General features: G+C 41.8%; 1 protein-coding gene across 1 annotated transcript in view; it reads right to left on the bottom strand.

The window, feature by feature from the left end:
• Positions 1-529: 529 nt before the first annotated feature.
• RIPOR2 (RHO family interacting cell polarization regulator 2) overlaps positions 530-26,920 on the bottom strand; it is a 98,153-nt gene continuing 71,762 nt past the window's right edge. Inside the window, 5 exon segments of the mRNA XM_037842533.1 lie at positions 530-940; positions 943-1,049; positions 16,851-16,941; positions 19,894-19,977; positions 26,488-26,690. Of these exon segments, the coding sequence (XP_037698461.1) occupies positions 620-940; positions 943-1,049; positions 16,851-16,941; positions 19,894-19,977; positions 26,488-26,690 (806 nt within the window). The 3' untranslated portion in view covers positions 530-619.

Below are 26,920 nucleotides of genomic sequence, written 5' to 3'. Positions count from 1 at the left end.
AAATAGAGTGAAATTCTTTTTATGACAATCTAAGAGCCTCACTTTAGGCTGTCTTTAGGCATCTGAACACATGACACTCATTTCTACCCAGAGTTGGGCCAGTGGAGTTGTGGGCTGCTCCCACTGAGTGCTAACCCCCACCCCCCACCTCCAGTTGGCCTTATGGACAGGAAGATCACCTTCTGACAGCCAGAAAAAACCCTCAACCAAAGAGATGGCAACTGGAAGTCCTCTATTGAAATAGTTAAGGCTGAAAGCATACTGATGGGTTAAGGTGTGATTGTGGTTTGGGGTAGGATTTAGTATTTTTGGGTGTCTTGGCTTAATATCATCTAACAACCCCCAAAGCTCACCATTAATCATAACAGTTCAATTACATGGGTTATGCCTCTTCCAATGAATTCCTGTTTCGCACATTTAATTTTTATGAGGTTATTTTAAACAGCAGTGCTTTTCAGAAGCTTGGTTGTTGCAGTAACTATGAAAATTTATATAAAACTTTTCAATTACCTAAAAGAAAACACTGAAGGATGATACATCAACTTTTATTAGTTATTCCAATTTTCCAGGCCAATACATTGGTACTCATGGCTGCATCATGTAAAGATATTTAGATAAATTAGTTTCTGTGAAAACCAATTAGGAAATAGAGCACCTCCGCAAAATTCTGAGGCCATCCAGACCAATTGTCATTAGCCAACATTTGCAAATGACATTTTGGAGGACTATGGTCTTTAAGCTCCTTCATGCAAGACAAGTTATTGCACGTTATGACAGAGAGAACATAGCAAGTCCAAAATTTAACAAGGAGGCTGCTGTTTGTTTCACTTTTGATTGTAGGCTCATGTTTTTCCTCAATAAAACCAATGAGAATAGGAAGAAAATTCAGATGTTTGGCTTTTCTCTGGCTGACAGGGTTTAAGTAACACCAACATGCTATATACTCTGGAGCAGCAGGATCTTTATTTTTGGAACCATTTCATGGTTTCGCAACAAGTCAGCTACTTCTTGCATGTACCTAGTTGCAAATCTCCCAGCAGTTGGTCCTCCTGTAAAACAAGCATTTGCATTTCCAGAAGCATTTGATATACCTAGTTGCTAGACAAAATTTTGGAATCCTCATGTGTTCATATTCTTGTTGCTAGATAGGTGACACTTTGTAGTCTTTGAATTTTCCTGTCTTTCTCTCCACCTCATGCACCACTTCGAAGACTAGGATGTGTGCATTGAACTAGGAATTGTATTTTGATAAGCAAAAGCTAAGTGGGTAAATCACTGAAAGGTCACTGCCTGCCAAACACTCCTCCCTGGTTCTTTTAATCAGGCACCTAGAAGAGAGTATTGCAAGGCAAATAAAATTTGACTGCATTTATCTAGAAAATCTGCACTATCTCCTTCCTGATTCTCTTTCAACACTTGAAAGATGGAAGGATACCAGAGCGTCAGAGCAAACAAAGAAAAAATCAAAAGGTTGGGAAGCAAAACCAGGAGCTAACTGGTAGAAGAAATGTTTTTCCTGTGCTGTTGGCCATTGCTATCCATTCTCCTAATACATTTCTCGCCCCAACTCTTTTGCACATCTAGGGCCTTACCAAGTTTTTCTTGCTCTGGTTACTGACCTGGTTCTAGACTCCACTTTCACCATGTATCTGAATCCCAGCTCTTCTGAGTTCAAATAAACCTCTGACTCCAAGAAGGTATTAGCCAAGAAAGCACTGGATGAAGACTATTTAGATGGTGAGGAATAGTTGGCGTAGTTGGCTATATTCTAGCCCCTCCCTGGAGGTTTTTTTTTTTTTTTTTTAAATTCATTTTATTGAGATATATTCACATACCATGCAGTCATACAAAACAGAGGGTACATTTGATTGTTCACAATACCATTACATAATTGTGCATTCATCACCTAAATCAATCCCTGACACCTTCATAACCACACACACAAAAATAACAAGAATAATAATTAAAGTGAAAAAGAGCAATTAAAGTAAAAAAGAACACTGGGTGCCTTTGTTTGTTTGTTTCTTTCTTTCTTTCTCCCATTTTTCTATTCATCCATCCATAAACTAGACAAAGGGGAGTGTGGTCCATATGGCTTTTCCTAATCCCATTGTCACCCCTCATAAGCTACATTTTTATACAATTGTCTTCAAGATTCATGGTCCTACTTGAACTTCTCTTACTTGCACCACCGAAATGCAGGGCTCCCAAGAATATTCTATTCAACTTTAAAGCTCTAGCCAAAGCCTGGACAGAAGCACTTTCCTTTATTTCCCACCAGCACAGCTAAAGCAGTGACATTTTAAAACAGAACTCTGTGAACTAACATCAAACTAAAGGATTTTGATCTTTTTTATAGTTAGCTAGCTCTTTCTTCAAATGGTGGCTATAACTATATAGGGAAATGGGTCTCCCCATATGCTGGGTGGCATTTAACTTTCTTTCCTGTAGGAATATCTCCTGAATTTCCTGTCTTCTTTCTAGCTCTATACCAGTGGTTCCCAACCATTTTAACCCCAAGGACCATTTTTACTATTTTCTCTCATGGACCTCCTTCTTTGAAATTTTGTCTATCAGACAACATCTAAGTAATTCATCTTCCCATTTAAGAAAAAATCTAAGACATCAATAGCTGCCAGCCAGAGTTTCTTATTAGGAGACATGTTGCTATGGACTATCTATAAAATTTCTTTACATATCTTGAAATTTATTAGGAAAAAAAGGGATGGGGAGTGAGCTTGGACTTGACAGTTACTAGAGCAGGATGTGTGTAAGACCATTTACCGCTTAAATTTCGAACCAAGTAGATATTAATAGTTGTCTTTCCCTGACGTGGCTATTAGCATTCAGTAGGTGTTTTAAGAGCATCAAGTTCTTGATTTTTCTAAGCTGTTTTCAGAGTAACACAATTTTACAAGATAAAAAAATAAAACACTGAGTAGTTTTACTCTGGGTTGGAATCATATCACTAGGTTGAAATTATATCAACTCAGTATAGATTCTTTGATTTTTTTTTATGTTTATGGAAGCTCTGAATCAGTTTCAGTATATGTATTTTTAATTAATAAAAATGGGAAAATATTTAGTTAGTAATTTATTTGATGGACACATTCTTTTAAAACATGAGATCCTTGAGGAAAAAATAATTAGTAATCTTTGGTGGTGCCAAGACAACAAACTAATAATTTAGGTAAAAGAAATATTGTTGGAATTTTAAGATATTGTTGGAATTTTAAGATTAACGCTGTGAGAAATCACAAAAGAAATTTACAGCATTTTGACAAGCAAAAGGATTTTGAAACCCCTGTTTTAGCCCATCTTGTTGAATCAATACCTGTGAAGGCCAACATTCCAATTCTATAGGCCGCTTGAGCTCTCTTCTCTATAGTCAGAGATTCATTCCTCAACATATGGCCAAGTACCGACATTTTTTCTCTGTGAAAAATATTGTCAGCTGAAACTAGGTGTTCTTCCTCCTTCTTCTCAATGAAAAAGCCCTTAATGGTGCCTGTCCAGAATTTCTGGAGGCAGTGATACAGCCTGACAAAATAGTGATAAAACCGAATCCAAAATCGTTTACAAACAACACAGGTCCTACCCATTGTGTAAAAAAGCCAGCGGTTCTTCAGCTACACCACAGGCAGGTAGGAACATGAGGGAATAATCAAGAACTCCAGAATGCATCACTTAGCAACACTGTAGAGTGGAATCCACAAATCAAGGGAAAGCAAGGTATGCCTACATTCTTTAGCCCGACTTTCAGGCCTTCTACAATTTGAACTAAACCAAGTTTTACTTTCACTTCTCTGATGCATAAAACCTCAAGTTAAGCTGGTTTTCCCCTAACATACACTAAACAGATGCTCAGGTTAGAATTTTTGGATTCATTCCTTGAGTTCTATCTTTGTTTCATATCCCATATCCAACCTATCAGCAAATCCTATTGGCTCTAATTTCAAAATATATTCCTAATTTGGGACATTCTGCAAAATAAACTTGCCTGGAATCTTCATATATATTGTTATGAAAGTTAAAAATAAAAACAAAAGAACCAGTGGATTACTGTTCTAGATTAAAGGAACCTGAAGAGACATGACAACTAAATTCAATGCGTAATCCTTGGTTGGATCCTGTATAAATAGTGCACGAGTGTGTGCATGTGTACATGGGTGTGTGTGTATGTGTGTGTGTTATGCTACAAACGATGTAACTGGGACATTTGGGGAAATATAGTCCTGTGCTGTCCAGTATGGTAGCCACTAGCATCAGGTGGCTATCGAGCAATTGAGCACTCAAAATATGACTAGTAGATTAAGATATGCTGTAAATGTAAAATGCACTCTGGATTTTAAAGACTCAGTCTGAAAAAAAAAGAACAGAAAATATTTTACTAATAATATTTATATTGATTACATGTTGAAATGCTATTTTAGATATATTAGGTTAAGTAAAGTATTATTAAAAGTAACTTCTGTCCTTTTTACTTTTTAAAATGTGGCTACTGAAAATTTTAAAACACTGAGCATGGTCCTTCCTCCAGGCCTTTGCTGCCCTTGTTGTTCCCTCTTCCTGGAATGCTGTTCCCACAAGACACCCACCGGGCTCGCTCATCACTTCCTCAGGCCAGTCCTCAAATGTAACTTTCTCAGCGAGGGCTCCCCTGACCACTCTCTTGAACTTGTGCTCTTTTCCCTCCCCAGTCCCCCAACTTAGTGCAATCATTTTCCCACTTGTCTGCCTTACTGTTCCCCCTGCTAGGATATAAGCCCTGTGAAGGCAGCAATTTTTATCTATCTGCAGTTTGTTTTCTTATCGCTGTTGAATCTCCAGTGCCGAGAACAGTCCCTGGTACATACCTTGTTCATAGTAAGTATTTGATAAATACTTCCCAAATAAATGGAAACTTGGGAGATCTTGTTTTTAGCAAACAGCTATTGTTCCCTGCACGAAGACGACAACTTTCTCAAAATCAAAGGAATGGTTTTAAACTGCCAACTCAGGAAAAGCAATCATTGGTATTTAAGGAGTCACTCAGTAAATACTTATCTTTAGTGTTGATTGTTAGGGGCTCCTTTGTGATGGTGCTCATAGGTTTTGGGCTGGGAGCATGTACACACAAGTGAGGGCTCTTTGGGGCTGTAAGGAACTTACAGCCTCTGTTCATAGATACCAGGACTTGGAAATGCAGCTCTTTTTTCTCCACTTAGCTTTAAACCTGAGTGTTAAGTGTTATTATCCCATTGATAGATGTAGGAATTTCAAAACAAGAATAAATTCAGGTTGAGAATGAGGGTGCTGTGTAAATACCAACTCAAGGAGGGCATATGAAAAAATGCAGCAGACTCTGTACATGAGACTAGTAATTCAAAAATAATTTTTATTTTAACTTACACGATTGAAACAGTGATGAATACAAATGCCACAAAACTAAAAGTACCCTCCAACCAAAAATAAAATGCAGAAGTGAATACAAAAGATATGGAATTAATCACTCATGCAATATTCAAAATATTTAAAAAACAAACAAAAACCTGCTGTAACATCTGTGACTTGACTTTCTAAAAAAAGAGCCATTTCAATCATTTAATAGTACTATAGTCTGTACAATGTATCTTTAAAATGAAGGATATATGCATATATATAATATTTATAAATATACAAAAATATACATTATAACTTCACAGTCAAAACAACTATTTGCCAGGAAGCCTGACAAACAATTTTCACTTTAAAATGACAAGAGTCCTTTTGAAAGTCTTGCTAAAATGTGAATATTTAAAATTACATCTAAATGATTTTTTTTATACAAACACATCCATGGTACAGTTGATATTCCAGTTTTAATTACACTCACACATTATTTTGATACCTTGGCGTACCCCACCTTGTATACTCTTACGAGGAAGAAAAGGTATTTAATAAGTGCTACTAAATAGTCTTGTTCTTTAATGGACTTGCTATCCTGAACTGAAGCTATTGTTGTAACTATTTGGCCAGGAACGCTACCCAGGGGTGAACGCTTTTTCTGGGGCAGTCATCATCATTCAGGGCTTCTTTCTGCTTCCTAATCTTGTGGCCATTTTTACAGAAACAAGGGACCCCTTTTACTGTCCCTCCACTCCTACCTCATCAGGATTCCTTCAACTTCCAAATTCTTCCATCTCAAGGAGCACCACAGCTTTCTGAACCCATGACTTTTGGTTTTGATTTGTCTTAGCAGCAAAATACCTCTATGGAATGAGTATCATAAAATAATGGCTCTCTTTAATATAAAAGAAACTTAAGCTTTGAGTTTTTTCTGTTTTTTTAAGAGTACGGATATAATCTTAATAAGGTATTTGGTCATCTACCTATCTTTTTACAATAATGAAAACATGAATTTGAAATTTCTATGATAGAAGAAACAAAATAAATAATGGGAGTTTTAAAAATAAGAAATTAAACAAAATTAAACTCTTCTAATGGGTTATTTTTCTAAGGCCTGCAGGCAAACTATTATTTGAAGAAATTATTTTTTGTGTGTGTGCTTTGTATTTAAAGTAAAATTAGGGAGTTAAGGGGCCACTCAACCCTGAGAACATGACAGAGAAAAAGTGCAAGGCATATGATGTTTATCAAAGTATCACATGACTATTTCCAGCTTATAGAACTTCCAAAAAAGTACAAAGATGGCTATTTTTAAATTCCATACATATTAGATAAGAAGGACTCTTCTACTAAGTACTGTCGGAAATAATCAACAATGTAAACTACTGAATTCTACATAGTCTTATTCTATTGGCAAAAGGAAAAAGTAGATAGGTACTGTGAAAATAGACTTTAAATTCTTTCTATACCATATTAAATTTCCAGACAACTTCAGCAGAACTCTTCAAGTTTTAAACATGTTCCAATGAAATTACAGCACCATCCTGATTAAAAGGGCCAGATGTTAAGACAGCTATTAGGCAGAGTTAACTTGTAATTAAAAGGCCGAGGCAACTTCAGTTCCATGACGACTTCCAACTTTAACACAGTCTCGAGGAAATTTGTCCAACTGTTCATATGCCAGCCGCCCATCTTCTCCTAGAGATGGAACACTAATCATGAATACCTACTTGAATTTAACTTTTAAATTCATTACTCAAAAAAATAAATACCAGTTTATTAGGTAAGGATTGCTATATCTTGGAAAAGCACCTTCTATTATTCTTAATTATATTCTTATTTTCTGGGTAATATTTAGAACAACCAAGAACTTTTGAACTAACATCAAGAGACCAAAAGAATTCCAGAGTGTGAAATAGAGTATAAGTCCTTATGGCCATTTCGAAAATAAACAGATCTATTCCTGAGAAATCATATGGATAATATTATTATTGCATTAGGGATTTCAATGTCTGACCCTTGACTTCAGTGCATTAAACTTTCACATAAACATATGTTATATACTGTTACATCTAAACGATCTTTTATAAAGGTCAAATTTAGGCTTTTAAGCCTCAGTTAAAAAATGACTCTGTTATATAAATACATGGTAGCACCATCTGCCAGCCAATAGTTAATTGTTCACACAGTCAAGATGCATTTGTAAATTATTTGAATATTTTATTTTGATTTTCTTATTTTTAAAAAATGTGTAGGAAAATGGGAAAATGAAAGTGCTGATACCAGTGTTAAGAAATAGACTTTCATACGCTTAATACAATCGAGGCAAAGATGGAAACAATTAGTTGTGTTCAATCAAAAGTTCACTGGAATGAAGATATTTCAGGATATTTGTTTTTCCCATTGCTTTGTTTTGTTTGGAAATGTTTTTTTATTTGATAAAGTTAAAAAAAAAAGTTCACTGGACTAATGTTCAATTGTGAGGGAAAAAAACAGTAAAAATAATTTCCATGGAATGCTGGAAATATATTAACATGAGTGGTTTCAGAAAAAGGGGTGTAATTATAGATTTTAGAATATATTTCAGTCTCTAAATAGAAGCCTGTCAGTAAATCAAAAATCTGTTTTTAAATTTTGTTTTATTTTTGCACATTTAACTTTTTCAGGAACACATCAAATACAAAAGTAGAGTTTTGTGGGTAGTTATTGCTTAATGGGAACAGAGTTTCTGTTTGGGGTGATGACACAGTTTTGGTAATGGATGGCGTCGGAGCACAACATTATAAATGTAATTAATGCCACTGAATTGAATACTTAAAATAATTAAAATGGTTATGTTACATATATATTAACACAATAAAAATGTGTTTATGGAAAATGCATAATCTAAGGTAAGAAAAAAAAATAGATAATTGTTTGTACTTAAAAGAAACTTGCATGCTATATTATGTAACTTTCTTGGGGTAAAGTAGGAACATGTTGGAAGTTAAGCAGTTATCTTAGGTTAGTTGTCTTTTTCTTACTCCCTTGTTATGGTCTCTTTGAAATGTTCTTTTATTGTATGTTTGTTTTCTTTTTAACTTTTTTTTTCATACAGTTGATTTAAAAAAGAAGGGAAAGTTAAAAAAAAAAAAAAAAAAAAGAAAAACAAGGAAAAAAAAAAAAAGATGTAGTGCCCCCTTGAGGAGCCTGTGAAGAATGCAGGGGTATTCGCCTACCCCACCTCGATGGTTGCTAACATGACCACAGACATAGGGGACTGGTGGTTGGATGGGTTGAGCCCTCTACCATAAGTTTTACCCTTGGGAGGATGGTTGCTGCAAAGGAGAGGCTAGGCCTCCCTGTGTTTGTGCCTGGGAGTCTCCTCCTGGGTGCCTCTTTGTTGCTCGGATGTGGCCCTCTCTCTCTGGCTAAGCCAACTTGAAGGGTGGGGTCGCTGCCCTCCCCCCTGCGTGGGATCGGACGCCCGGGGGGGTGAATCTCCCTGGCGATGTGGAGTGTGACTCCCGGGGAGGAGTGTGGACCCGGCATCGTGGGACGGAGAACGTCTTCTTGACCAAAAGGGGGATGTGAAAGGAAATGAAATAAGCTTCAGTGGCAGAGAGATTCCAAAAGGAGCCGAGGGATCGCTCTGGTGGGCACTCTTACGCACACTTTAGACAACACTTTTTAGGTTCTAGAGAATTGGGGTAGCTGGTGGTGGACGCCTGGGGCTATCAAACTACAACCCAGAACCCATGAATCTCGAAGACGGTTGTGTGGGGATGTGGCTTATGAGGGGTGACAATGGGATTGGGAAAGTCATAAGGACCAAACTCCACTTTGTCTGGTTTATGGATGGATGTGTAGAAAAGTAGGGGAAGGAAACAAACAGACAAAGGTACCCAGTGTTCTTTTTTACTTCAATTGCTCTTTTTCACTCTAATTATTATTCTTGTTATTTTTGTGTGTGTGCTAATGAAGGTGTCAGGGATTGATTTAGGTGATGAATGTACAACTATGTAATGGTACTGTAAACAATCGAAAGTACAATTTGTTTTGTATGACTGCGTGGTATGTGAATATATCTCAATAAAATGATGATAAAAAAAAAAAAAAAAAAAGAAAAAAGAAACTTGCAGTGACTCCTAAAAGCAAAAGACCCTAAATTTCAGAGATTTTTGTTGCTTATCTCTGAGGCACATGCTGTTTTTTCCCTAGTTTAGTAGGTTTCAGGTGTTGGAGAAGAACCCTTTTTTTTTTTTTTTTTTTTTAGAAATGAGATATTTATGCAAAGCCCTAATATATAAAGTAGATAAAACAGCAGGTTTCCAGTTGATGGCAGAGGGAGATGGAGACAGAGGACGAGGGTTAGGCCCGTTCATTCCACGCTCCCTCCCTGCCCACTCAGGCTAATGAACACAATTTGAAAAACACTAATACCAGGTCAGTTCCTAGTTCATCATGGATAGATTGGAAGTTAAAGGTGTTAAGTCCCTTCTTTGGAGTCCCACAGAGTTCTAGGTGGTCTAGAGGGCCAGGGTTCCTTCTCAGAACCCAAATGGGACTAGATGTCCTTGGGCAAGTTACACAACCTCACCACGCCTCAGTAAAATGGGGCTAATTGTGCTTCCTCTCTTGTGGGGTTGTTGGGAGGACTGAATGAGCTACTCTAACAGAACAAGGCAAGCCCAGGTCATTACCCCATATTATACTAGTGTCACAACAGAGGCTCTCGGGGCATCTCACTCTTAACTAGCATTCATTTTTCAGCAGGTTTTGATCTGTGTTGGCTCCTCCACTATTTAATCCTTCAACAGCCTGGTGAAGTAGGCAGGGTGTTGGAGAGGAAAGCCCAAACTTTAGGGTATCAGGCAGAGTGATTCTAAGCAGGTCTAATGTTCAGCTGGGATGTACTGGACTGCCCATAGCCATGGTTAAAACAGCTTTGCCCAGTGTAGAATCCACCTGCCTCATGTGGCCTCATGTGCCTAAATTTAAAAGGCAATTAATTAAAATTCAATAAAATTAAAACTTCAGTTCCTCAGGCACAGTAGCCACGTTGAGATACTCAATAGCCACATATGACCAGGGGATGCCATATTGGACAGTGCAGACCTAGAACACTCCAGTCACCACAGAGCGTTCTATTGGACAGCTCTAGGTTAAAATATTGAAATAATTCCACACTGGTTGGTAAATAGCTGCTTCCCTGACCCCCTTGAGTGCCCTGCAACAACTCCCAACCCTTTATCACAGTATATCTCATCAATTCCCATTGTAAATATTATTTTCACTATTTTAATTCATCCTTTGTGTGAGATAAACATTCACCAGTATTGTGTATCAGGGTCAAAGGAGATTCATAACATTGAGTTCAGGGGTTCTCAAACTTTGTTACATATTAGAATCACCCAGGAGGCTTTTGAATGCCCTGATGCCAACACACACCTCAGACCACTTAAATTAAGTAGAATCTTTGGGGGAGGAATGCGGGACACTGATTACGTGCTTCAACTTGGCGGGCCTGGGCTGGGGGACCTGATCAGCCCCTGGGGAGGGTGGTGGGCACGGGCGACAGCACCCTCCGCAGCCCCCTGGGCCTGGGAAAGTGAGGCCGGAGGCAGGCCCCATTTCCTCACCCAAAATAACACTGTTAGGGGAGGCTTGCCGGAGGGAACCGCCTTTTCCCCACCCCCTTATCTTGCCCGGACACTCCCCGTTGCCAGTGCAACTCCCATTACCACCAGTGCGCATACATTGTTGCCAGACACCGTTACCGGAGCAACTCTCGCCCCTTTTCAATCAACCTCCGCGCCCTCTCAGAACCAATCCAAGCCTTTAACCTCTACAGCTACCCCGCCCTCTAAACGCCCGATATAAGCTTGTACTCTCCCCTAATAAACTCTCTTGGTTTCTTCACCCTAAAAGAACCGTGTCCCGCCTGTTCCTTTCTCGCCGCCCTCCATACTTTGCACGCCACCCCGCCGGGGACCTGGCCAAGTCCCCCGCCTCGCCCTCGCCTCCGGGAAAGAGCCCCCGCCGCCGGTACCCTCCAAGCAATCCTGAGAGCCTAGGATTTAGCAACCGGCCGCCACCCCCCCCCCCCAGACGAGTCAACTGCGACCGCAACTGGCGCCCAACGTGGGGCCCCTGGAATTGAAAGTCCTCTCCACGCAGCGGTCCAGTAAAACCACCCGCTCGCCCGGACGCCTCTCCAGCTCCCCTTCTCCTCGCCTGCAAAGTAAGGGCCGCCTCTCCCTCGCCGCCCCGCGGAGCCGCCTCTCCCTCGCCGCTCCATGTCCGGAGCCGCCTCTCCCACGCCGCTCCGCGCCCGGGCCGCTCTTCCTTTCCCGCGTTAACCTAACTCTTACCCCTGACTACCTTTCGTCTTCTCTTCCTATGTCCCCCCATTCCTCCTAACACTCTTCCTCCAGTAGCTTTCCCTCTTCCCCTCCATTACTTTGCTGTGGTCCTTTGTCTTTGTTTCTTTGTTTCGCGCGGTGTGCCTCTTTGCGACCGCCCCCCCCCAAACTGCTCTCGCTACTAGAGGCTCCTGCCTTCTATTCTCGCCGTCTCCTTCGGCCTCGTGACCACGGTTTACCTCATTTTCTTTACTCAATAATCAACCCCCCTTTTCCTTTTCTCACTCCGCTATGGGTAATCGTCTATCTGCACACCAAGCACCCCAAGTTCGTGCTCTGGCTGGTCTCCTAGACACACATCGCTGTAAGGTGTCTGTCCGGCAGCTGCAAGTATACTGGGACCTCCTGCTGCCCTTTAACCCATGGCTCACCACTTGCCATCTTTGGGACCCTGTTACTTATGATCGCCTTATTGATCGGGTCACCAACGCCATGGAACATGAGAGCAAGCGCTTCCCTCCCGGCTTGCTCCCCACCTTAATAACCGTCCGCTCCTGCCTTCAAGGCTCCCTCCCCCCTGATCGAGGCCCCATTAAATCCAAGGAGGCCCTATCAACCCAGTCAACAGATTCAGACAGCGATACTAATGTAGACCACGATTCGGACACAGAGTCCTTAGTCGAGCAGATTAACAACGCGCTCGAAGTGACTCCCAAAAAACAAAATAACACTGAGCCTCGCCAAGATGGCGAACTTCCTCCTCCTCCTTCTTCTTCCATCGAGGGGAGGAAGTGCTCCAGCGATGACGTCAGCCCTAAGCTGGGCCGGAAACCGCAAGCGCTTTACCCCGCCCTTTCACAGGGCGGAGCTAGTCCACCATCTTATGCCTTAGCCACTCCCACCGCGCCGCCGTCTTGCGACGCTTGGGGCCTCCCACTTCCGCCTCCCCCTCCGTCAAGCTCCCCTTCGGAGCCGCTACCGGCAGCTGCCGCCGCTCCTCCCACCCTGCCGACTAACAACCCCTGGCTGCCTTCTACACCTCAAGGCAACCCTTGGGGCAACGCTCCCCCCACCCCCACTCCCGCGCCAAGCCCTCTGCAGGCGCGTCCTCCTTTCTCTCGTGCTTTTCGCTGCTTTCCTCTTAACCTTACCCCCACACCACAGAAACCGTATGACTGGTATCCCATTGACTCTGATACTATTAAGCAGCTTCGCAGGGCCGTCAAGGAGGACGGGTTAGGTAGCCCATACGCTTCCCAAATACTGCAGGATCTCGGCATGGACTTTTGCATCCCCCAAGACTGGGCCTCGCTTGCCCGTTCCATTCTTAACCCCGGCCAGTTTGTTGATTGGCGTGCTCACTTCCAAGCGGAAGCAGCTAAGCAAAGTGAGCAAGACGCAGCCACTGGAGTCTATCATCACCCCGAAGCCTATTTAGGCACAGGAGCATTTATAAATGCATCTGCCTATATTAATGCACCTGCCACCTTTTGGCCTATCCTTTGGGGAATCGCCTTACGAGCGTTTGCCAACTGCTCTGCCTGTCGGCCTAATAAATTCACCAAGCTCTTCCAGGAGCCGAGTAAGCCTTTCACCACCTTTGTCTCCAGAGTCGAAGAAACCTGCGCTCGAAAGCCCTCCAGCCGCACCTCAGGTACAAGCAGCGCGACCGGAAGCCGTACCTCAACTGCAAACAGTGCATCGCCAACCCCACCACCCCAACCTTTTCTGCCACCCTCTCATTACTCCTCTCCCATCCTCGACCTTATCCAAGCGGCCTTCACCTCAGTGAATTCCTCCAACCCTAATCTTACCTCCTCTTGTTGGCTTTGCCTCTCCACTTCCTCCCCTCTGTATGAGCCAGTTGCCTCCAACCTCTCCTTTTCAGAAAACACAGAGGACAGCCCCTCGGAATGCAATTGGAATACCTCTGCCGTCCCCCTAACCTTTCATTCAGTCTCCTTTACAGGAAAGTGCATCCGCCCTCGCTCAAGTAACTCTCCCAACCTCACAGCTTGTGCCGACTACTCATCTCCCAGCAGCTCTGCAAAATTTCTCATTCCTCATAACTCCTCCCAATGGCTCTGCTCCTCTACAGGGCTTACCCCCTGCCTTAACGTGCAAACCCTCAATACAACTAATGAAACTTGCCTCCTAATTGTCCTCATCCCTAGGGTCCTATACCATAGCGAGGAAGACTTCTTCCTCCGCCTGGAAACAACTGCAGCTTCTGTCCCACTGCAAAAGCGAGAGCCCATCACCGTCCTCACGATTGCCTCCCTCCTAGGTCTTGCAGGCGCTGGCACCGGAATCGCTGCATTAGCCAGTCAAGGCTCCGCCCTAACTCACCTCCGGGCGGCTGTTGACGAGGACATTCGTCACCTACAAGACGCTATTTCCCATCTTAAAAATTCTGTCAATTCCCTCTCTGAGGTAGTGCTCCAAAACCGCCGAGGTCTCGACCTTCTCCTACTCAAAGAAGGAGGCCTTTGCGCCGCCCTAGGAGAAGAGTGCTGTGTATATGCCAATTCCACGGGTCTCGCCGAGGACAGCCTAAAGAAGGTCCGAGAGGGGCTGGAACAACGCAAAAGAGACCGTGAAGCCACCAGCTATTGGTCCCACATCTTTACCCCCCTCCTCCCTTACCTCCTCCCTCTCCTCGGCCCCCTACTAATGATTATTCTAGCTCTCACCTTAGGACCCTGCATTATCCGCAGAATTGTCCAGCTTGTAAGGAAACAAACGGATGCTATTTTCTCCTCGTTCGTGCAAGTCCAGTACCAGCGACTCGCCACCTCTGACGCTCCCTACTCCGAGATGACAACCAACCCTCCGCGACCTCACCGCCACCGGTCAACCCGCCGACCGCGAGGCCCTTCTCAATCGCCTGAACATCGCACCAACCTCGAGCTCCAGCTTCTCTGAACCTCCAACTTTAAACCCCCCACCCTCGTCCATCCCGCAAGCAGCAAGGCCCCTGTCGAGCGCCCGGGCGCCACACCAACGCCGAGCTCCAGCCTCGCTGAGCCACCGTCAACCCCTTTTCCCCTCCCCGGCCTCCCCCTTCCCTCATCCCTTAGCGGGCCTCTCCGGTAAGCTTCTTCCTTTAATTAGAAAAGAAGGGGGAAATGCGGGACACTGATTACGTGCTTCAACTTGGCGGGCCTGGGCTGGGGGACCTGATCAGCCCCTGGGGAGGGTGGTGGGCACGGGCGACAGCGCCCTCCGCAGCCCCCCGGGCCTGGGAAAGTGAGGCCGGAGGCAGGCCCCATTTCCTCACCCAAAATAACACTGTTAGGGGAGGTTTGCCGGAGGGAACCGCCTTTTCCCCACCCCCTTATCTTGCCCGGACACTCCCCGTTGCCAGTGCAACTCCCATTACCACCAGTGCGCATACATTGTTGCCAGACACCGTTACCGGAGCAACTCTCGCCCCTTTTCAATCAACCTCCGCGCCCTCTCAGAACCAATCCAAGCCTTTAACCTCTACAGCTACCCCGCCCTCTAAACGCCCGATATAAGCTTGTACTCTCCCCTAATAAACTCTCTTGGTTTCTTCACCCTAAAAGAACCGTGTCCCGCCTGTTCCTTTCTCGCCGCCCTCCATACTTTGCACGCCACCCCGCCGGGGACCTGGCCAAGTCCCCCGCCTCGCCCTCGCCTCCGGGAAAGAGCCCCCGCCGCCGGTACCCTCCAAGCAATCCTGAGAGCCTAGGATTTAGCAACCGGCCGCCACCCCCCCCCCCCCAGACGAGTCAACTGCGACCGCAGAGGAACCCACAGGTGGGTATGTTGCAAAGATTCCTGGTGATTCCAATGTGTAGCCAAGGTTGTGAACCATGGCTGGTGGTGAGAGTGGACACGGGGCTGGGGTGAGCAGTGTGTGTCAAGAGTTAAAGTGAAGCTGGAATGAAGATCACTGTTGGAGATGGTGCAGCTGAAGTGAATCTTGGGGCACATTCAAGGGGGATAAGCTTCCTTAGATTGCACGGGAAATGTAAGCATCATTTGGCTATGCTTTACAAATATTTGGCCTACCTTTGTTGTTATTTTGGAACACTAAGGGATAAACAATACGCTGGGTACATTTTTAGGGAATTAAATAATTTCTCTGCCTACAACAGACATAAGGAATAGCTGTTTTTATCTTTTAAACAAACATGCTGGCTAAGATTTCTGTGTGATAAATGATATATTTAATAGCAGAACAAAGCCTTATTAAACCAGTAACTGTAAGAAGGAACGCTGAACAACGAATGCGATTTTCGCAGTGATCATAATTGCCATATGATTCCCCTTCACATTATTAAGCACCTATAATCAAACTAGGGTGGCTTTTTTCCAAGTAGTATTATTAACTGGATTATGTTTAAAGACTTCCAGGAGTATAACTTCTACATTTTAATAGCATTTTGTAGTAGTAAAGTTATTTACAACTACTACTTATACTTTTTTTTTATACTGAGTTAAGATAGGCTATTCCCACCCCATCTAGTCCCTAAGAAAAAAAAGTATGAAACAAGCTAGACATGAATCTTTATAAAGTGAAGTGAAGTGGAAGGGTTATCTAGATACTCCAGGGAAAAATAAATACTTAAACTTTTTTCCTTGGTGTCAGGGCAAAGATGGGCAGTCTAGCAGGGCAATCAGAGGTTAACCTGAGATTCAGGGTGGGGCTGAGGCACCTGGGGGTTTGGGGGCATTCTCTGGGGGCTGGATGCCTGGTAACCCAACCTATCATTGTCTTCCAGCTGTAATGCCAACCACAAACTGGCAGTCTAACCTCGAGTACTCATTATTGCCTCTGCTTTATGGTTTGACTTCTGTCTTGGGTTCCAAATTGTGCAAAGACTGACTAGAATAGCCCCGGAGAGAAATTGTCACCCTCAACATCCAGAAAGTTGGAAGAAGGAGTTGGGGAGAATGGACATCAATCAGTCCCCTATACTGTGTGTGTATGTATGTATGTATGTATGTGTGTGTGTGTGTGAAGTGTGTGTGTGTGTGAATAGATGGGTCTGCAGGAATAAAAGCATATCTTCGCAATAAGGTACATGAAACTTTTCCTTCTGTTCCCTTTGAGAGTGTCAGAAGTAAACAATAATGTAAAAACAAAAAACAAGAACAAAAAAAACTCACCAAGAGACAAGAGGGTTTCTGAGGCCACATTTCTGATTTCTTCAGTATCAGACTGACACAATGTCACCAGCATTTTAATGCTTTCAGTAGCCTAGAGGGGAAAAGTAACATAAATAGTGTTCTGACAGTTAGGTCTGGGGTTACATGAGACTTGCCATTTCAGAGCTGGTAGGGACCTTAAAAACCAGGGGTTTCCAAACCTAGCTGAGTGTCAGGATCACTTAAGGAGCTCTTTTAAAAGTACAGATTTCTGCACTCCCTCCAGATGTACTGTATTGGAATTTCCTGGGATGGAGCTAGGAATTGTATTTGCATGAGCTCAGATGATCAGCTAAATTCCTCATTTCACAGAGGACTCCAGGTCTAGAGAAGTGAAAAGACTAAACTGCTTTCCCAGAATAGAATCCACTTCCAGTTCTTTCCACTGCATCATACTGCTTCTAAAACTGCTCTAATTTAAGAATTCCTAATATTTAGCTTATATATCAAAATAGAGGTATATAAAGGTCAACAATATTCCACAAACACTTAGTGGGCATTCTATGAACCAGACAGTGAACAGGCATTAGAGACTCAGCACTGAACAAGCCATAGTCCTTGCCCTCAAGAGTTTACAGTCTAATGTAATGACAGATTATTAAATAATTAAAGTAATTATTACAATGAGTGATACAATTATTACAATAGGCTAAGTCAGGGTGCTATGGCAGAATATGACTGGGAACATAACCTGGTTTGATCAGGAAAGTCTTCATGGAGGAAGTGGTATCTTTGAGGAGTTGGCCACATTTGGGCATGGGGTAGGTGTGTGTAGAGTGGCTGAGGGAATGGAGAAGGAAATAAATCCCAGGCAAGAGGAACAGCTTGTGATAAGGCCCAGAATCTAGAGAGGTAGCCAAAGATGAGTTTGGAAAAGAAGGCAGGGACCAGCTCAAGGAGGGTCTTACAAGGTGTGCTAAGGGTTTTGAACTTTATCTCAACATCATGGAAAGCCAGAGAAATATTCTGAGGTTCATATTTTAGTACCAACATTCTAACTGCAGTGGTGAGGATGGACTGAAGGGAGTTAAGACTGTTAGGAGTCAGGGAGACTGGCAGGAAGCTTGCTCTAATCCAGGTGAGAGACGCAGATGTCTGAGTAGGGGAGGGAAGGATGGATAGGCTCAGGCTGCTAAGGAAGTGGGAGCTACAGAATGGGAAGGCTGACTGGTGGAGAATGTGGTGAGGAGGTTATCAGTGAGGACTCCTAGGTTTCTGGCATGAGCTAGTGAGAGAGGGATTCACTAAGATAAAGAAGACTAGTGGTGGGGCTGGGTGGAGTTTGAGGTGACTTCCTAGTGGAGATCTCTAAGAGTAAGCTGCATACATAGGTGGGAAGGGAAGAACTTTACTAGAACTATTGGGAGTGATTAGCACATGGATGACAATGGAAACCATAGGAGTAGACGTGTGCCCAGTGAAAGGAATTATATGGAGAAGAGGGCTTAGGATAGAGCCTTTATAAACATTTAGGGGAGGGAGAAGAAAGGGAACCTGCCTTCTCCAAGACAAAAAAATTCTTGCCAAGATTCCTGAGGAGTTGAGGAAGGATAATCAATTCTGATTTTCTTCCTTGGAAGAAAAGTAAGCTAATGAAGCAGGTGTAGTGGTTCTGGGCCAGGACATACAAAGTGGAGTGGGCAGCATGGGTAGACTGTGGATTATTTTAGCCCACCGAGACAGACTGGAGACCCCAAAGTTGAGGGCCACTTGTTTTGAGGCCTTTATTTCCCAAGGTTGTTTCCAGATTGATAATAGAAAAGAAAAACGTGAGATGTCTGCTTGCTGGCATTAATTTTTTTTTTTTTTTTAACTTATTTTTCCTTATAGTTAGCTACAGTTGATTGGTTTGGGCTGATGAAATCAGGAGTCTGCTTCGTGTCAGGAGCACTGTTTCACACCATGCTCCATGGAGTCCCTTTCAGGAGCTGGGGGAAGGGAATGGTTTAGGAAGAGGTGTCCTAGTTGGCACAAAGGATCCTAAAGGATAGGAGAAAAGGGAGAGAGGGGAGGAATCTAGGGTTCCCAGATTTGGGATATGCCAGAGTTTAAAACTGAATCCTCTGCTTTAACCTTTGCAGCATGTAAATCCATAAAAACTCATACGATCACTGTATCCTTGTGTATTTGTTTATATATATAGGTAAACAGACATTTATATATTGCAGACATCAGTCACTGATGTGTCAGGACAGCACCCAAACCAACAGCAATCAAAGTGGACTTTTTGGCCACCTGAAGGCAATTTTTTTTGACCAGGTAAAATTTCCCAGAGCTGTTTTTCTTCACAGGTCATTAACTTTTCCTTTTGAGGTATTACTCCCTTTCTTTTTGTCCCATTAGTTCTGCAGGTCTCTGCCCCTTATCCCATGTGCCCATTTAAGATTATAGCAAATTCTAAGGTGTGGCCCTCTCATTCTTTTCTGAAGAGTTATTAGGCTTTTGTGTGTGTGTGTGATCAAGGTAGGTCAAACATTATATTTTGACTTTTGAAAGGTAAACTCTTTGTACTAGGAATCTCAGCCCTTTCTTTTTTTCATTTAAGTTTTAGCTCTTTCACTGCTCACTAACACCTCTCTCTGACAAAATTAAGATTGGTTAACTGCTTAATAAAAATAGTTTGTGGAGAAGGGTCTGGGAATTTAGTAACAAATTGAATTTTATTACTTTCTTGCAAGTTTTATTTGTCCCTGCTATTTTCTGCACACAAAAATTGATGCAATCCCCATATCATCTCTCTTTTGGGATAAGAGATGCTGTTGGGATAAGATGCCCTTGACTGTTGAAAAACACAATTGTTTTTTGAAAATTATTAACAAAACCAAATCACATTTACTTTCATATACGAAATGCTGTTAAAAAAATACAAAAAGACTCCTGAACTAAAATGCAGTGCAAAGTAGATGAAAATGTTGCAAAAACAGGAAGGAAAGCTGTTAAACAGACCCAGCTTAGCCCTGTTTTCCAAGCTGGACTGCAAGAAGGCCCTGTGGCTGGACTTTACCTTAAGACTTTTCAGGGCCAGGCAAGCTGCCTTCTGGAGCTGGAGGTTTTCCTTTGTTAGTGCTTCACAGTAATAGAGCAAGGCCTGAAAGAGAAGGGAAAACACCATTAAGACATTTTGATCTGCTTATAGTGTTAAATAAAATAAAATGCCCATCTGCATTGGACATCACCAGGAGCAACCCCTTTCTGAGAAATGATAGGGAACGTTGAGAAGACAAAATAATTGATCACAAGGACAGGACTTTCTGAGACTCGATAAAATTGCAGTTTGAGCAACATTTAGTCCTTTAGTATAGGCCAGTGTCGGTCCGGTAGAGATAGCCTATCAGAAGTGGATAAGTATATCATACTAACCAAAGTCTATCTGTTCCCCACTGTGTAAGACCCTCCTATGTAATAAGAAAACTAATTGTCAACAATCATTGTAACTTCCCACTTAAAAATCCCGTAAGTGCTTTTATAGGTGCCTGTGACCAGATGGCCACTGAAACTCTCATTTCAGTTTCCTGTTTGAGATCTCCCTGCTCAAGCAGTTTCTCTTTCAATAAATCCTTTTAATGCTTTAATTTGCATGTAATAAGTTTTTTTTTACAATAGTTTAGGAAATATACATCATTTTTACTCCCTGAGATAAACTTCAGTATAAAACTAGGTATTTTGCACTATCTACAGAATAAAAAAAAAATCATTAAAATTCATGTTGATTAAAAGAGCTATTTGATTATTCAATAACTTGATCCCTTATATTCTACCAGGTCAAGGAATTTAGGGCGACACAAAGTTGGAAGATACAAAATTATGATTCCAGCTTTGGAGGGGCCCTTAGGTCTAGTATAAATGCTAAGACAGGTTAGAAGGAGCTGCAGAGAAGACACGCGTTAGGTGCCATAAGAAAGCTTCAAGAGGCTAAGTCAGTCAGATGGAGAAGAGACTCCATCTAGAGTTCCAGTGCATGAAAATGGTGATGTTTGATCTGGGCCTGAAAGAATGGGTTAGATTTCAGGTGGGAAGCTGGGGAGTAAAGGGGATTCCAGCAAGAGGCAATTGTATTATTAGCAAAGCCACACAGGCAGGGAGGGTACAGCTTATTTGTAAAATAATGAGTATTCAGGTTGGTTGGGAAGGAGGGCATGTGAAGAAGACAGGACCAGCTGAAGACGGCTTCTCAAGGGTTTTAATGCACCCTAAGAAACCTGGGCAAAGAAGGGCCAGCGAAGATGTTGAATGGGGGAGCCACTTAATCCGCGTTGTGCTTTAGGTTTTTCCAGAATGGGGTGAGGCATGATCAGAGGGGTTCAGAACAGTTGGGGTGCACTTGCGGAGTTTGTATGACAACGGATGAAGGCCTCCACTGGGAAATGGTGTTAAAGTGGACAGGGCAAGACTGGAGAGCCATTGGAGAGGTCCTGGATATGAGAAGTAAGGGAAGGGAAGGAAGTTAAATCTGAATTTGAGGTTTCAAGGCAAGCTATTAGAAGAATAATGTTACATGAACAGAAATAAGGAAGACTGTGGAGAAGGCAGAAAGTTCCAGTGAGAAGATGGTGATTTGGGTTTAAGATTTGCTGAGTTTGATACATGGCATATGGATGGATGCTCTGTACAAAAATCTCCACACAAAAATAAATTTTCTTATCACCAAGCTAATTCTTCCTAGTTTCTAAAACATAAATGTATTTATTATTAATTCAAATGAGTAAGAAGCACCTTACATCATATTTGTTCATAGGAAACCAAATGGTAATTACTTTTGAAAAGAACTGGGGGTGAAAAGGAAGGACTGAATTTCATTTTATTGGGCCACATGGTCTGCAGTTTTTGTTATTTGCCTAAACTACTTTTATTTTCAAATGCAGAACTCACGTTGGATTACCATACTGAAAACACTCTAAGAAGTATCTGTTGACTCAGTAACTGGTATTACCCTGTGATTTACACGATATTTCTCAGATGTTTTCCTTTTCCATGACCACGTCTTATCCAGGTCTTAATCTCGTGTCTGGATCATCACAACAGCATTTCCACTTTCAGCACCTCTGCTGTGAGGAGGGACCCCCTGCCTGCAGTGTGGATTACGAACACACTCACCTCCCCTCTCAGAAAAGTTTAGTGCCTCCTCTTGTTTTTCTGGCATCAAATTGGAACTCCTAGTTATGGGCTTTTCAAGCCTTAAACCAGTTGCTTCTCACTATCTCTCTATTTGCCTTCTTTCCCACCACACACCCACTGAGGTCCCCGGGTGCTGTACTCCCCAGAGAGAACCCAAGCCCTCTCCTCTCCTCTTTGACAGGTCGCGTTTCTCATTAGTTTCTCATTACCTTCAAAGTTTGCTCTAGACCCAGGCCCCACTATGGGTCTAGAACATAGACCCACCAACCACTATGCAACCAGCACTCATAGTTTCCTTCTATCTGATTTCCTAGGACCTTAATTTTCCATGTTTTTATGGCCTTGGTTGTCATTATTTACATTTATATGTGTTTATATGTGCAGATATATTTCTAATATGTACCTCAACTTCTTAACATGTGATTTTGGGCAAGTTATTTAACTCCCCTTTGCCTTAAAGTGTCTTCATCTGCAAAATTGCAGTAATAATAAGACCCATTCCTAGGACTTCTGTGACATTAAATTTGGTGACATTTGTAAAGGACTTAAAAGGTTCCTGGCACAAAGCCAGCCCTCAACAAATATAGCTCTGACATTATTTTTTAATTTTGTAATACATCTGTGTATTCAAACTTTGTTTACAGGAAAAAAGATACTTCCCTAGGGCGAAGACATTTTTGTTGTTGTTTGTTTGTAATTTATTTAACTCCTCACAGCACCTAGAATGATATTCTGCACTTAATGAGCACCCACCAAATCTGATAACACCAGAATGCCTAGAATGAAGCAATTTGGAAGTAAAAATCAACCACTTAATGCTGTGATTGCTCATGAGATGCCGTAGAGAACCACCAGTCACTGATAGCTGAGATTAAACTCACCCTGTTTCCTCAGTTCTGTAGACAACTCCCTTCTTTTTCTTTAATTGGCATATAATTCACATACCATAATATTCTCCCTTTGAAAGTGTACCATTCAGTATATTAACAAACCATCATCGCTATCTAATTCAAGAACATTTCCATCACCACAAAAAGAAACCCTGTACCCACTTAGCAGTCCTTTCCACTACCCCCTCCACCTATTCTCTGGTGACCACTAATCTGCTTTCTGTCTCTGTGGGTTTGCCTATTCTGGATGTTTCATAAAAATGGAGTCATACGATATGTGGCCTTTTGTTTCTGGCTCTTTCAGTTAGTGTAATGTTTTCAAGGCTCATCCATGTTGTAGCATGAATCAAAACTTCATTCATTTTTATGGCTGCATAATATTTCATTGTATGGATGAACCACATTTTGTTTATTCATTCATTAGCCAATAGACATTGGATTGTTTTTACTTTTTGCCTATTGTGAATAATGCCCCTATGAACGTTCATGTGCAAGGTTTTTGCATGGAAAGATGTTTTCAATTCTCTGGGTAAGCAACTCCATTCTTAAGGAAAGCAAAGTTATACAGTATAGGTTGTTATAGCAGGAATAATAATAGTAATAACACTAACTAGCTCTTAATTCTATTAATAGAATAGTTAGAGCCTGGGCTTCAGCTCGTCAAGACCTCTCTTCTGCCTGCCTTTTAACTTCTAACAGATTCTTCTTGGGGGTGAGCAGCAAAAGGAGGATGAAATAAAACCCAAATGCTAGCAGGACAGCCAGCCACAAGGGTTAGCCTCCCTTGTAAAAGGAACCATGTGGTCCTACCTCCCATCAGCCTCCGACAAAGCTCCCACTACCACTGGTGGACTGCTGCCCAGATCTGCATCTAGCACTTCATCCTTATTGCAAAAACCCTACAGGATGTGAAAACCCTTGAGGGGAAGAGCAATTTAAGTTGTTAGCAGCGATTTAAACCTTGATATTTATGAACATATGGTTTTGGTAAGCATTAACCCTTTGGTTTGGTGGTTAAATCTTGAGGGCCCTTGGGAGATGTAAAAGAAGGAAATGGGCAGAGGAAAACACTGAAAGTTCATCCACTTTATAATTTTAACAAGGGCTGGACTTGGACATCAAAAACCAACTGATGATGACTTTGCAGAATGCAAAGGGCCATTATCCATTCAGTTCGGTTACCTTGGTGGAAATATTATTTTTGTCTGTCCTATTTCAGAAATAAATATATTGTAAGCACATGCATATGAATATATGAATATATTAAGCTTATTTATTCATTAGCTCAATGAACAAAAGACCAGCCACTTGTCATGTGCCAGGTTAACATACTAGGGCAAACATGCCTATGTTGATTTTAGAGATGTTACCTACTCCTGTTAGTTCTGTCTTAGACAGTAAGCTCCCAGAGGGATTTCTAACATGGCCCTGTTATCTACAGTAATACTGATGCCCAAGCACATGGTTTCTGGGCCATACTGTCCCTTTGAGCATGAGCAGTGAACCCCTACCGACTTGAGTAGGAACAGGGGATGCACAATTCAAGAAAGCATTTGGCACTTCCCTGTTTCTTGCTCATTTAGTTTGAGTGGTTGCCTCGGAAACAGGGGACTGCTGGGACACTTGGATTGATAATAGTCCTAGGAGGCAGATAGAAGGCATACTGTGAAGCAGGAAGCCCCCTGTTGCAATGCAGTCAGCATCTCCTCTGGCAGGCTCTCAGTGATTAAAGGAACAACCACTACCCAACTGAACAGTATAATTGCAGAGGAGTGGTATTTCCTACTTGTCCAGGTGGGAGGAAAGCAGCATAAAATAATGAATCAACAATACAACTTGTACTTGGTTCAGTAGCTACATGATCCTTGAAGCAAGGTTCAAGGTTTATAGTAACACCAGCTCTCATCTAGTTATTTTGGTATTTCCTTAGCCCATCTTATCAACTTTCAAGAGTTTAATGTACTAATTTCTACTATTTCAAGTAAGAAAAGGTGGAATGAGTTCAGGCTTTGAGGTCAAACAGTTCTGAGTGGTATCCAAGTTTTACTACTTAACTACTGTGTGGTCTTAGGCAAGTTTAACTCCTCGGAGGCCCAGTTTCCACATCTATAAAATGGAGATGTTAGAGATGAGCTAGGTAAGTGATGTAACACAGTGCCTGGTGTTTAGTAGGTACTCAATAATTGGCAGTTTTCATTAGTTTTTGTTTTTCAGACTAGATTGGAAATTCCTCAAGGGCAGCAACTATCTTCCCTTTATTTCTACTGTGTCCATAAAACTCTCCTTATAGAACTTAATAAAGTCTATTTTCATTGATGAAAATGGAATTCAGGAGTAAACATGAGAGCTGAATTAGAATGAAAATATACAGCATCTGGCCTGGGGGATGTGCCCTGCAAGTGGAAGGTGCACACAGACAGCCAAGGAGGGTTGTGTTGTAATTGTGGTTGTTGCTGTTATTTCTAAGGGGAAGCTAGAATAGTGGCTCCTCGTCATGATCAAAGAGTACCAAATCCTTCTCACATACATGATGCACACTTAGATGAGTGGATTCCCAGCTACCAGCAGTGCTTACCCTTCTTCCTGTTTTTCCCTCTTTTCAGTGGAGGTGAGGGTGGTGTGGTGCGAAGAACAGCCTTTTGAACTAAACCCCTAAAAAACTACAACTTTGTAGTACAATGAAATATCTTCTCTTGAGTATATAAACATCCCACCACACCCTCGCTTAGGCAATGACAGAGAAAAATTAAAGAAACTCCTCTGGAGAGTTCAACATTTGACTTTTTCAAGGACAGGAAGGATTGGCCAAGTTTAATTCTCTTGAGCTGAGCTGAATTTTAATGTGGGATAGGTTTTTTTTAGAATAACTGTTCAAATTATAAGGGGCTCTCAGAGGACCATGCTCCCTGCTTGGACTGGGCCCCAGTGTGCTTGAATTGCAGATGCCTATTCATCAGGATGGCTAATTAAAGCAAAGATGAAGGAAATAAACTCTTCCCTGGCAATAGGAGTGATATTTTTTAAAATGAAAAATATTCTAACTCTTTGACCCAATAGTTTGATGACTTAACCCCAAACTACTCATATATGTATTTCTGTGTACATGTACATATACATAGATGTTCACTGTAACATTTTTCATAGTTGGAGACTATATAAATGTCCATCATAATAAGAAAAAAATAAACTGTGGGATATCCATACACTGGGACATACATCTGTCAAATAGACTGAGATAGACCAACATGTTTTAATGTGGAAAGTTAATAGCCATGATATATTAAGTTACAAACATTAGTTACAAAACAGAACACACAGTGTGATCTCACTTTTTATAAATAATAATAATTATATATGTTAGCATATACATAGAAAAAATCTGAAGGAATATTGTCTAAATTATTAACAGTTTTGTTTGGGGGCTGCACTTATGGGACACTTTAGTCTATATTTCTGTAGTTGTTTTACATAGAGTATATATTATTAATAAGCAGACAATTATTTTTATAAAAGAATAGATGGTAAAATATTCATAGTAAATGGCATAGAATTAAACAAGCTTCCCATCTCATGTCCATGACGTAATATCCTACCTTTTCTCTGAAATGCTCATTTTTGGAGGCTGCTGCCAAGTAAAGTGTCACAGACTCATTAACTTCATTGTCGTCTTCAGTTAATAGCAGAGCTAGAGTCCTGAGTACCTCCTGTTGGGCGGGGAGGTTGTTGGGTGCAAGAGCTGACATGGTCTGTAGCAGTTTTTCATCTCTTAGTGATTGCAGAGTCTGAACCGTGGAAACTAGAGAGTAAGAAGAAAACAGAGCTCAATATATTATATTGTATTATATGGTATCATAGCATATCCTATCTTATTATATAAATAAGACTCAAGTACATATGAAAGTGTATACATAACAAAAGACATGCATATGAAAAATTAGTATAAGATAAAGGTGGCATTTTTCAAATTCATGAGAAAAAAACAGATTATTCAAATAACTCTTGAGCACATGGGAAGAAAATGAAGGT

This window comes from Choloepus didactylus, chromosome 7 (assembly GCF_015220235.1).
Source record: "Choloepus didactylus isolate mChoDid1 chromosome 7, mChoDid1.pri, whole genome shotgun sequence".
In the NCBI taxonomy this organism is placed as follows: domain Eukaryota; kingdom Metazoa; phylum Chordata; class Mammalia; order Pilosa; family Megalonychidae; genus Choloepus; species Choloepus didactylus.
This window is presented reverse-complemented; position numbering and strand designations above follow the sequence as displayed.